General features: G+C 52.2%; 3 protein-coding genes across 3 annotated transcripts; 1 reads left to right on the top strand and 2 right to left on the bottom strand.

Annotated features, from left to right (window-relative positions):
• Positions 1-1,300: 1,300 nt before the first annotated feature.
• Positions 1,301-3,512, bottom strand: LOC137465236 (feather beta keratin-like). Its single transcript, XM_068177159.1, has 2 exons — positions 3,494-3,512; positions 1,301-1,659 (listed from the first exon to the last, which is right to left on the bottom strand). Exons 1-2 carry the CDS (start codon positions 3,510-3,512, stop codon positions 1,301-1,303), a joined length of 378 nt encoding a protein of 125 aa, XP_068033260.1.
• A 65-nt stretch (positions 3,513-3,577) lies between these two features.
• Positions 3,578-3,916, top strand: LOC137465229 (feather beta keratin-like). The gene has a single exon (XM_068177147.1). The coding sequence runs from the start codon at positions 3,578-3,580 to the stop codon at positions 3,914-3,916; it is 339 nt and encodes a 112-aa protein (XP_068033248.1).
• Positions 3,917-6,761: 2,845 nt separating this feature from the next.
• On the bottom strand, positions 6,762-7,113 carry LOC137473612 (feather beta keratin-like). The gene has a single exon (XM_068189450.1). The coding sequence runs from the start codon at positions 7,098-7,100 to the stop codon at positions 6,762-6,764; it is 339 nt and encodes a 112-aa protein (XP_068045551.1). The 5' UTR covers positions 7,101-7,113.
• Between the last annotated feature and the right edge of the window lie 5,340 nt (positions 7,114-12,453).

Genomic DNA, 12,453 nt, shown 5'->3' with positions numbered 1-12,453 from the left:
TGGCATCAAGGCCCCAGAGTTGGATAATTTTGGCCAAAACCACAAACCTCAGTGGTCCTGGACATCTGCTGGAGCCCAGCAAGGGCATTTGCTGAGGGCTGTTTCTTGGGAGGAACAAGGATGTCATCCCAGGAAAGAAGGAATATGTGGGTATCAATTGGAACAATTGCTTTCTTTTCCAAAAAGCCTTTCGGGTTGTGGATGACAAGAAATGAAGCTGGAGGTGTCCCTGTGCCCTTGTGGGAAAAGGGATCCCAAGGTTCCGGGAATGATATGGACAAGTGTTGGGATGAGGCAGTGAGAGGTGATTGTTGGTGTTTGCTCAGCACTGGTGAGCTCCTGTGTGAGGTGTTGTGGGCAGTTCTGGGCTCCCCAGTGAGACGAGCTCAGGGCCACCCAGATACAAATGGGCCTGAAAGATGATTGCAAGATGGGAAATGGAGAGAGCCAGGACTCCCGGGGGACAAGCATGGACATCAGTGAGCAGCAGTGTCCTGGACATCAGGATGTGCAAATCCCTGATGGTGGTGGGTGAGCCTGACAAGGGAGCCTGGCTGTCCTCAGCAGTGCACACGTGCAGGGCAAGACAGCAAGGGGACAAGTGGAAAGAGATGGAATTCCATGGGCAAAGAAGCCCAGAATCTTGCATTATGAGGATGAGGTAGTGGAGTCGCAGTCTTGGGAGATCCAAATCCGCACTGTCCCTGGTTCTGGAAATCTTCCTCTGTTGGTCTTGCTTGAGCAGGGCAGTTGAAGCACTTGCACTCCAGAGCTCCTGCCCAAGAGGTTGATGATGTTTCTCTCTTTGCTGGAAGGCTTCAGGAGTCCTGGCCAGGAAGAGAGTTTGTCAAGTGTGCACTGGCATGGAGTGACTTTTCCATTTTTGTGCCATGGAGAACATTGATGTGTCAATGTCTTTGGTGTAGCTGTTTGCAAGGTGTGTGGCATGTTCTGGAAGATGTCCCCCTCCTGTGCGTCCTATACCAGAACAGGTTTTTAATTGTTTTGTATATATAAGGAAAAATGTTGCTGCCCTGTCCCAGGCACCCTCAATGACCTGTTGAAAGCTAGAGAGTGGTGGGTGAAGATGCAAGACTACTGGAATAAAAAGGATCAGGAGACATCCCAGGTTTGATGCAGGAAAACTTTATTAGTGCAAAAGAATAAACATTCAGGAGAAAGATTTGGAAATAATCGGTTGTGAGGTGTGAGTAGGCCGTCCATCAGCCGAGGTGCTTTGCTTTCTGGAGCTATTGCCAGAGCCCCAAGCTGGTGGTGTCAGGGGTGGTGCTGAGGGCCCTTAGCAGATGTAGCCATAGCCCCTTCTGCCATAGCAGCCCAGGCCTCCCAGCCCGTAGCCAAATCCATGGCCATAGCCAAAGCCGTAGCCAAAGCCACCAAATCCACCAGAGATGGGTTGTCCCTGCACACTGAGTTCAGTGCCCAGAGCAGCCGAGGAGGTGGATCCGACGGCAGTGTTCTGGGGGAAGGAGGTCATGATGGGTCCTGGCAGGGTGACCAGCACAGGGGAAGGGTCAATGATGACACGGGAATCCTGGCATTGCAGGGCACAGGGCTCGTTGCAGCTGTTGGCCAGCGGGGTGGGTCCGCAGGGTCGGCAGAGGGTGTTGCAGGCCATGGGTGTGGTGTGCAGGGTCCCTGGAAGAGAGAGGGGTGAGGCAGGGCAGGGGTGTGGGGGTGTGAGGGGTAGTGATGCAGGAGTGTGATGGAGTGTGGAGGCTGTTGTGGGGCTGTGGGGAGGCGTGAGGGCTGCTGAGGCTGGGGCTGAGCATGCTGGAAGAGAGGGGCCAGGGTTGCAGGAGCAGGAGGGTCAGGGGCTTGAGACTCACCTGGTTGTCAGCAAAAGCAGGAGGAGAAGGTGTCAGGAGAAGTGTGTGACGGAGAGGGGCTCTGGGGTGGCTTTTATGGCTGTCCTGTCGGGTGGGACAGCCTTGTCCCATGGCCTTGGGGCAATTTGCAGGCAGCAGCTCTCCTCCGGCCCAGCCTGGCATGAGGTCATGAGGTGGGGAGTGGTTTCATTCATGTCTTTCTGCAATTCCATGTCCTGCTCTTGAGGCTGGTTCCATCTGACCTTGACAGCAGCGTTCATGAGGTAGCGCATGGGTCAATTTGATTGTTCCATGTGTGTCAGGGAGGGGTGAATAAACAACCAGAGCTCTGAAAAGGTGCAATATCATCAGTGATGTAATTTCGTGGCACTCATCTGCTGTGGTTTGTGGGTGCCTTGTGAAGACTGGGACTCTTTTCTCTGCTACTGGATGTCCTTCAGTCATTATGTTGTAACCAGGAATGCTGAGGGAGATGCTGATGTCCTGAGGAGGTCACTTGGCAGTAACTTTAAAGGCGTGAATGCTTGGATGAAAGAGAACTTCTAGGCTTGAGTCTTGAATGGGATCAAGAGAGAGGATCTGGAAAGCGAGACTCTTTTTGGGCTGAACTTGTTGCAGTGTTCTCGTTCATTTGCATTTTAGAAATTTATACAACAGCATATGCTGCCATATAATGTGTAGTTCTAGACCTCATTCAGAAATCTAATATTGAGGAATAAACCCGGTCCATTCCATTTCTTGCCACTGCCGGACTGTGATGTCAATTTCCGCATTCTGCATTCAAGCCATAAGCTTTCATAACTTCTATCCTGTAATCTCAGTTTTCTGTTTCCGTTAGCAAAAGCCAGTAATTACTAGAGAAGTGTCAGCAAGGTCCTCTTCTCTCCCAGTCATTGTGGTGGCAAAAAACGCCAGCAGTTACCAGGACAGGATTTGGAAAAAAAATACTAGTGGGTCGAAGGCAGTGTCCATCATTTCGCCCACCACTCCTGGGAGTCCACAGTGGATCAAGGATCTGGACGTGGATGACCAAGAGCAGTGCAGGGAGATTATGACAATGATGGGACTGGAGCACCCTTAAAACGAGATGCTGAGAGAGCCGGGAGTTCTTTCAGGCAGGAGGCAAGGATACACATGGGACATTGTCAACATGCCATGGAATGACTTCAGTGATGACTTCCCAGTTCTCCAAAGCTTTTCTTGAATATTCAAAATGTCCTGACACCTGCTGTCACCAATGAGATAATGGTCACTAAATTCTCTCCATTAAGAGGTGATGCCAAGGACTGATGGAAACAGCCTCAAGTGGAGGACATGGAGTTGAAGAGTTGCAGGAAAGAAATCACTCCCCACCTCATGACTGAGCAGGCTGGGCCAGGCAAGGGCTGCTGCCTCAAAATGCCCCAAGGCCATGGGACACGGCTGTCCCACCCCTCCAGGACCAGCATAAAAGCCAGCCCATTCCCACCCTGCTTCAAACACTTCTCTTGACTCCTACTGCTCCTGCTCCTGCTGACAACAGGTGAGTCTCAAGCCCCTGACCCTCCTGCTCCTGCCCTCTTGGCCCCTCTCTTCCAGCACGCTCAGTCCCAGCCTCAGCAGCCCTCATCCCTGCCCACAGCCCCACAACAACTTCCACACACCCTTCTCCTTCTGACACATTGCGCCTCACGTTCCCATGCCTCGACCCTGCCCCCTCTCTTCCAGGAACTCATCACACCACACCCATGGCCTGCAACACCCTCTGCCGACCCTGCAGACCCACCCCGCTGGCCAACAGCTGCAACGAGCCCTGTGCCCTGCAATGCCAGGATTCCCGTGTCATCATCGACCCTTCCCCTGTGCTGGTCACCCTGCCAGGACCCATCATGACCTCCTTCCCCCAGAACACCGCCGTCGGATCCACCTCCTCGGCTGCTCTGGGCACTGAACTCAGTGCCCAGGGACAACCCATCTCTGGTGGATTTGGTGGCTTTGGCTACGGCTTTGGCTATGGCCATGGATTTGGCTACGGGCTGGGAGGCCTGGGCTGCTATGGCAGAAGGGGCTATGGCTACATCTGCTAAGGGCCCTCAGCACCACTCCTGACACCACCAGCTTGGGGCTCTGGCAACAGCTCCAGAAAGCAAGCACCTCGGCTGATCGACGGCCTACTCACACCTCACAACCGATTATTTCCAAATCTTTCTCCTGACTGTTTATTCTTTTGCACTAATAAAGTTTTCCTGCATCAAACCTGGGATGTCTCCTGATCCTTTTTATTCCAGTGGTCTTGCATCTTCACCCACCACTCTCTAGCTTTCAACAGGTCATTGAGGGTGCCTGGGCAGGGCAGCAACATTTTTCTTTATATATACAAAACAATTAAAAACCTGTTCTGGTATAGGACGCACAGGAGGGGACACCTTCCAGAACATGCCACACACCTTGCAAACAGCTACACCAAAGACATTGACACATCAATGTTCTCCATGGCACAAAAATGGAAAAGTCACTCCATGCCAGTTCACACTTGACAAACTCTCTTCCTGGCCAGGACTCCTGAAGCCTTCCAGCAAAGAGAGAAACATCATCAACCTCTTGGGCAGGAGCTCTGGAGTGCAAGTGCTTCAACTGCCCTGCTCAAGCAAGACCAACAGAGGAACATTTCCAGAACCAGGGACAGTGCGGATTTGGATCTCCCAAGACTGCGACTCCACTACCTCTTCCACTCTACAACCTCTTCCACTCTGTGGCCACTCTCACGATGAAAGATTCTTGTCTACTTTCCCCATGGAGTTTAATCTCTTTTCACTTGTGCCCTTGCTCTCTCACCCTGCACGTTTGCACTGCTGAGAACAGCCGGGCTCCCTTGTCTTCATTACTCACCATCCAGGATTTGCACACACTGATGGCACAGCCCTGTCCATCTTTGTCCCCTGGGAGTCTCAGCTCTCCCATTCTCTCCTCTAGGAAAGTTCCACCAGCCCCTTTAGAGCATTGCTGGCCCTGAAATGGTTTAGATTCAATAAATGGATTTCATTTTCATGCGGGGGAGCCCAAGACCGGTCGTAATACCTCACATGGGATGTCAGCAGCTTTCAGGACACAGCAAGAATCACCTCCCCCGGTCTCATCTCAACATTTTTCCCACTTCTTCCCTTGAACCTTCGGGTCCCTTTTCCCACCCAAAGGCACCCCCTGGTCCATTTCTTCTCAGCCACAACCCCAAAGTCTTTTTCAGAGAAGAAATATATTGATCCAAGTGACTCCAAGACTTTACTTCCTACCTGGGATGACTCCTACCAACAAACAGCCCTTGGCACCTGTCCTTGCTGAGCTCCAGCAGATGTCCAGGACCACTCAGGCTTTCAATGTTGGCCCAGTGGATCCAACTCCTGGCCCACAGCACTGGGGATTTGCTGCTGTCTGGACTTTGGGACACTGTCCACAAGCCTCTGGATCCAGCCCTTAGGAGCCTTTTGCGGCCACCACTGACACAATCTGGACTTGCCTGGGGTATTTTCAAGGATTATGCAATGCTGTCCTCCAACAACCCAGGGGAACTGCCCAATCCTCTTTCTGACAACCAGACATTGCCCAGAGGAGTGATCTCAGTCCTTAGCCCAAGAAACGACCCAGAAGACCCTGGATATCAAAACTCTAAAAATAAGAGGGGCACCAAGACTCACAGAAAGCACAACCAACAGGAAAAAGATGGTCCAATGTCAGCCATTGCCAGCTGGAAGAAAAGCTAGGAGGGAGGGCATGTGATTGAAGGTACAACACCTCCTACTTAGCACAGCTGCAAAATGCAGACCAGCCTGACAGGGCTGCCAGAGAGTGGGGGCAACTCCTCCCCACACAGCCACAAACCACAGCACGGAAGTACCACGGGGTGACCTCAGTGATTACACCCCACTTCTCCAAAGCTTTCGTCACGTCTTGAGCCCACCCTGACACAAGCCATAAATACCAGAATATGTTTTCCAAAACTCACACTTAAAAGCTGCCGCCAAGGTCGGAAGGATATGACCCCAAGAGAAGGACATGACACTGTAGATGTGGGGGAAGGCAAGGAATCCCCAACTCATGACTTGCCAGGTAGGACCATCCATGAGAAGGAAGAAAAGGACCAGCTCAAGCAGACTTATAGATGAGCCTCGGAGATGATGAGGCGCTGGAACCAAAAGTGAACACAGAGACCACAAGAGGTTTGTGTCAGAAGCAGGCAAAAACCTGCACTAGAATATCCAGGCCTGATCTCAAGGATGTGAAGGGTTTGTGCGGTGAAATGGAAGACCAAAGTGTGCTAGGGGTAGTGCAACTGGAGCAATATTTCCTAAGACAGGGCTTAATGCACTTTTTCATTCACGCCAATTGTCTGCACAAATTTGCCTTAGCACTGAGTGAAACTGGAAGAGTCCTGGGAGAAAAAAGAAAGAGCCATGTGAGGTTGTGATGCAAGAAAACTTTATTGAGGATGAAGAGTGAAAACTCAGGAGCAGCCAGTGGAAGAGAGCCAGTCTGGGTTGTGAGCAGGGTGACAATAAGCAGAGAAGCTCTGCTTGTAGGTCTGGCCAGAGCATCAAGGCCTTCCAGCCCCACAGCAGGAGCTGCACACCGGAGATACCCGATGGTATCTGGCTTGGGAGAAGGGGTTTGCAGCACAGGGGACTGGACACAACTAAAGGAGTGATGCAGAGCAGAGAGTGGAAGGAGGAGGCAGATGGGCCATGTTTGAAGGCAGCCTGGGATGGCCCCTTGGCTGCTGCCTTGTTTGGTGCCCTGAGATCAGGTGATGCCTAAAGGCATCACAGGAACTGGAATCGCTGAGCCCATTGGAGAGCTTTGGTGCAGAGACATGTCCTCAAAGCCTGAGATGTGTTCCAGGGAAAGGGTGGTTGGTTTCATGAGTGGTGCTGAGGACCCTCAGCAGATGTAGCCATAGCCCCTTCTGCCATAGCAGCCCAGGCCTCCCAGTCCGTAGCCAAATCCACGGCCGTAGCCAAAGCCGTAGCCAAAGCCACCAAATCCACCAGAGATGGGCTGTCCCTGCACACTGAGCTCAGTGCCCACGGCAGCCGAGGAGGTGGATCCGACGGCGGTGCTCTGGGGGAAGGAGGTCATGATGGGTCCTGGCAGGGTGACCAGCACAGGGGAAGGGTCGATGATGACGCGGGAATCCTGGCATTGCAGGGCACAGGGCTCGTTGCAGCTGTTGGCCAGCGGGGTGGGTCCGCAGGGTCGGCAGAGGCTGTTGCAGGCCATGGGTGTGGTGTGGAGGGTCTCTGTAAGGGAAGAGAAGGTGAGGCAAGGCATGGGTGTGTGGGTAAAAGGGGAAGAGGTTCAGGAGTGTGAGGGAATATGGAGGCTGTTGTGGGGCTCTGAAGAGGTGTGAGGGCTGCTGAGGCTGGGGCTGAGCGTGCTGGAAGAGAGGGGCCAAGAGGGCAGGAGCAAAAGGGCCAGGGGCCAGGGGATGAGGGCTCACCTTGCTGTCAGCAGGAGGAAGAAAGTGTCAGGAGAAGTGTGTGAGGGAGAGAGGATCTGGGCTGGCTTTTATGCTGGTCCTGGAGGGGTGGGACAGCCTTGTCCCATGGCCTTGGGGCATTTTTGAGGCAGCAGCTCTTGCCTCACACAGCCTGGCATGAGGTCATGCGGTCGGGAATGTTTTCCTTTGTCATGTTCTCCAATTCCGTGTCCTGCTCTTGAGTCTGTGTCCATCTGATCTTGGCGGCAGTTTTCATGGGTTGGTATTTGGCAGGATTTCATTGTCAGATGTGCGTCAGGGAGGAACAAATAAACAACCAGAGCCCTGGAGATTTGCAATGTCATCAGTGATGTCACTTTGTGGCCCTTGGGTGCTGTGGTTTGTGGGTGCCTTGTGAAGACCTCGACACTGTTTTGTGTTGCTGGATGTCCATCAGTCATTGTGTTGCACCCAGGAATGCTGAGGAAGATGCTGATGTCCTGGGGAGGTCACTCTGGAAGAGCTTGGACAGATCCCAATGCGTGCGAGATGTTCCTGATGGATGAACAAGAGCTCTTGGCCTTTTGTATTGAATGGGATCACAAGATCTGGTAAACCAGAGGCTGCTCAGGCTGAACCTGTTCCATTTTTATGGTCCTCTTGGATTCCTCAAATTCTAATTTCAACACACTCTTGCATGTAAAGTGTATTCCTTGACCTCATTCAGAAATCCAATAACAAACAACAAACAGCGTCCGATCCCTTTGTTCCCAGGCTGCTCTGTGGTGTCAATTCCCTTATTCCACATTCAGGCCATCAGGTTTCATAATGATTTATATCCCGTGAATCCTAATATTGTGTTCCTGTGAGCAAAACCCAGTAATTGCTACCTGATGATCAGCATGCTCCGCTTTCCCTCTCTGTCATGATGTGGGTGTGCCTTTATGGAATTTCACGATTCCACATCCTTCTCTTGAGGCCCTGTCCTTCTGACCTTGAGGGTGGCTTTCAAGTGTGAGTTACTGGTATGTGAGGGTTGGTGGGGAGGGTTTGCTCTGCGGGTGAGTGTCAGGGAGGGCTGAATAAGCAACCAAAATTTTGGGGAGGTGCGGTTGTCATCGGTAAGGTCACCCTGTGGCAGGGGTGTGCTGTGGTTTGTAGGGTGTGCTGTGAAGAGGAGCCTCATTCCCTCCCAGCCCTGTCCGGCTGGTCTGGGACTTGCAACTGTGCGGGAGGTGTTGCCCCTTCCCTCACATTCCATGCCTTCCCACCTTGATCCCACCTGGCTAAGCCTGACACTAGACTTGACCTTTCCTGTTGACGGTGCTCTGTGGGTGTCTTGGTGCTCCTCTTACCTTTAAGGTTTTGGTATCGAGGGCCATTGGGGTCTTTACTGGGGCTGAGTGCAAAGGGTGAGGCCACTTGTGATGGTCAGTAAGAGGATTTGGCATTTGCCAGGATTCTTGGAGGTTGCCTGATCCTGGACATCCAGGCAAGTTCTGATGGTATCAGTGGTTTGAGAAGGGTCTGAAGAACTGGGCCCAGAGGCTTGTCCCAAAGTCCAGATTGCAAGAAATCACAGTGCTGTATCCCAGGAGTTGGATAATTTTGGCCAACAATGAAAACCTGAGTGGTCTTGGACATCTCCTGGAGCTCGGCAAGGACATTAGCTGAGGGCTGTTTCTTGGGAGGAACAAGGAAGTCATCCCAGGAAAGAAGGAATATGTGGGTATCAATTGGAACAATTGCTTTCTTTTCCAAAAAGCCTTTCGGGTTGTGGATGAGAAGAAATGAAGCTGGAGGTGTCCCTGTGCCCTTGTGGGAAAAGGGATCCCAAGGTTCCAGGAATGATATGGACAAGTGTTGGGATGAGGCAGTGAGAGGTGATTGTTGGTGTTTGCTCAGCACTGGTGAGCTCCTGTGTGAGGTGTTGTGGGCAGTTCTGGGCTCCCCAGTGAGACGAGCTCAGGGCCACCCAGATACAAATGGGCCTGAAAGATGATTGCAAGATGGGAAATGGAGAGAGCCAGGACTCCCGGGGGACAAGCATGGACATCAGTGAGCAGCAGTGTCCTGGACATCAGGATGTGCAAATCCCTGATGGTGGTGGGTGAGCCTGACAAGGGAGCCTGGCTGTCCTCAGCAGTGCACACGTGCAGGGCAAGACAGTAAGGGGACAAGTGGAAAGAGATGGAATTCCATGGGCAAAGAAGCCCAGAATCTTGCATTATGAGGATGAGGTAGTGGAGTCGCAGTCTTGGGAGATCCAAATCCGCACTGTCCCTGGTTCTGGAAATGTTCCTCTGTTGGTCTTGCTTGAGCAGGGCAGTTGAAGCACTTGCACTCCAGAGCTCCTGCCCAAGAGGTTGATGATGTTTCTCTCTTTGCTGGAAGGCTTCAGGAGTCCTGGCCAGGAAGAGAGTTTGTCAAGTGTGCAGTGGCATGGAGTGACTTTTCCATTTTTGTGCCATGGAGAACATTGATGTGTCAATGTCTTTGGTGTAGCTGTTTGCAAGGTGTGTGGCATGTTCTGGAAGATGTCCCCCTCCTGTGCGTCCTATACTAGAACAGGTTTTTAATTGTTTTGCATATATAAGGAAAAATGTTGCTGCCCTGTCCAGGCACCCTCAATGACCTGTTGAAAGCTAGAGGGTGGTGGGTGAAGATGCAAGACCACTGGAATAAAAAGGATCAGGAGACGTCCCAGGTTTGATGCAGGAAAACTTTATTAGTGCAAAAGAATAAACATTCAGGAGAAAGATTTGGAAATAATCGGTTGTGAGGTTTGAGTAGGCCATCCATCAGCCGAGGTGCTTTGCTTTCTGGAGCTGTTGCCAGAGCCCCAAGCTGGTGGTGTTAGGGGTGGTGCTGAGGACTCTTAGCAGATGTAGCCATAGCCCCTTCTGCCATAGCAGCCCAGGCCTCCCAGCCCATAGCCAAATCCACGGCCATAGCCAAAGCCGTAGCCAAAGCCACCAAATCCACCAGAGATGGGCTGTCCCTGCACACTGAGCTCAGTGCCCACAGCAGCCGAGGAGGTGGATCCGACAGCGGTGTTCTGGGGGAAGGAGGTCATGATGGGTCCTGGCAGGGTGACCAGCACAGGGGAAGGGTTGATGATGACGCGGGAATCCTGGCATTGCAGGGCACAGGGCTCGTTGCAGCTGTTGGCCAGCGGGGTGGGTCCGCAGGGTCGGCAGAGGGTGTTGCAGGCCATGGGTGTGGTGTGGAGGGTCCCTGGAAGAGAGAGGGGTGAGGCAGGGCAGGGGTGTGGGGGTGTGAGGGGTAGTGATGCAGGAGTGTGATGGAGTGTGGAGGCTGTAGTGGGCCTGTGGGGAGGCGTGAGGGCTGCTGAGGCTGGGGCTGAGCATGCTGGAAGAGAGGGGCCAGGGTTGCAGGAGCAGGAGGGTCAGGGGCTTGAGACTCACCTGGTTGTCAGCAAAAGCAGGAGGAGAAGGTGTCAGGAGAAGTGTGTGACGGAGAGGGGCTCTGGGGTGGCTTTTATGGCTGTCCTGTCGGGTGGGACAGCCTTGTCCCATGGCCTTGGGGCAATTTGCAGGCAGCAGCTCTCCTCTGGCCCAGCCTGGCATGAGGTCCTGAGATGGGGAGTGGTTTCATTCATGTCTTTCTGCAATTCCGTGTCCTGCTCTTGAGGCTGGTTCCATCTGACCTTGGCGGCAGCTTCATGAGGTAGCGCATGGGTCGATTTGATTGTTCCATGTGTTTCAGGGAGGACTGAATAAACAACCAGAGCTCTGAAAAGTTGCAATATCATCAGTGATGTAATTTCGTGGCACTCATCTGCTGTGGTTTGTGGGTGCCTTGTGAAGACTGGGACTCTTTTCTCTGCTACTGGATGTCCTTCAGTCATTATGTTGTAACCAGGAATGCTGAGGGAGATGCTGATGTCCTGAGGAGGTCACTTGGCAGTAACTTTAAAGGCGTGAATGCTTGGATGAAAGAGAACTTCTAGGCTTGAGTCTTGAATGGGATCAAGAGAGAGGATCTGGAAAGCGAGACTCTTTTTGGGCTGAACTTGTTGCAGTGTTCTCGTTCATTTGCATTTTAGAAATTTATACAACAGCATATGCTGCCATATAATGTGTAGTTCTAGACCTCATTCAGAAATCTAATATTGAGGAATAAACCCGGTCCATTCCATTTCTTGCCACTGCCGGACTGTGATGTCAATTTCCGCATTCTGCATTCAAGCCATAAGCTTTCATAACTTCTATCCTGTAATCTCAGTTTTCTGTTTCCGTTAGCAAAAGCCAGTAATTACTAGAGAAGTGTCAGCAAGGTCCTCTTCTCTCCCAGTCATTGTGGTGGCAAAAAACGCCAGCAGTTACCAGGACAGGATTTGGAAAAAAAATACTAGTGGGTCGAAGGCAGTGTCCATCATTTCGCCCACCACTCCTGGGAGTCCACAGTGGATCAAGGATCTGGACGTGGATGACCAAGAGCAGTGCAGGGAGATTATGACAATGATGGGACTGGAGCACCCTTAAAACGAGATGCTGAGAGAGCTGGGAGTTCTTTCAGGCAGGAGGCAAGGATACACATGGGACATTGTCAACATGCCATGGAATGACTTCAGTGATGACTTCCCAGTTCTCCAAAGCTTTTCTTGCATCTTCAAAATGTCCTGACACCTGCTGTCACCAATGAGATAATGATCACTAAATCCTCTCCATTAAGAGGTGATGCCAAGGACTGATGGAAACAGCCTCAAGTGGAGGACATGGAGTTGAAGAGTTGCAGGAAAGAAATCACTCCCCACCTCATGACTCAGCAGGCTGGGCCAGGCAAGGGCTGCTGCCTCAAAATGCCCCAAGGCCATGGGACACGGCTGTCCCACCCCTCCAGGACCAGCATAAAAGCCAGCCCATTCCCACCCTGCTTCAAACACTTCTCTTGACTCCTACTGCTCCTGCTCCTGCTGACAACAGGTGAGTCTCAAGCCCCTGACCCTCCTGCTCCTGCCCTCTTGGCCCCTCTCTTCCAGCACGCTCAGTCCCAGCCTCAGCAGCGCTCATGCCTCCCCACAGCCCCACAACAACTTCCACACTCCCTTCTCCTTCTGACACATTGAGCCTCACGTTCCCATGCCTCGACCCTGCTCCCTCTCTTCCAGGAACTCATCACACCACAACC

Source organism: Anomalospiza imberbis, chromosome 1 (assembly GCF_031753505.1).
Source record: "Anomalospiza imberbis isolate Cuckoo-Finch-1a 21T00152 chromosome 1, ASM3175350v1, whole genome shotgun sequence".
NCBI classification, from domain to species: Eukaryota; Metazoa; Chordata; class Aves; order Passeriformes; family Viduidae; genus Anomalospiza; species Anomalospiza imberbis.
This window is presented reverse-complemented; position numbering and strand designations above follow the sequence as displayed.

Coding starts and splice junctions, on each gene's coding strand:
- LOC137473612 (XM_068189450.1), bottom strand. CDS start 7,100: ATGGCCTGCAACAGCCTCTGCCGACCCTGCGGACCCACCCCGCTGGCC.
- LOC137465229 (XM_068177147.1), top strand. CDS start 3,578: ATGGCCTGCAACACCCTCTGCCGACCCTGCAGACCCACCCCGCTGGCC.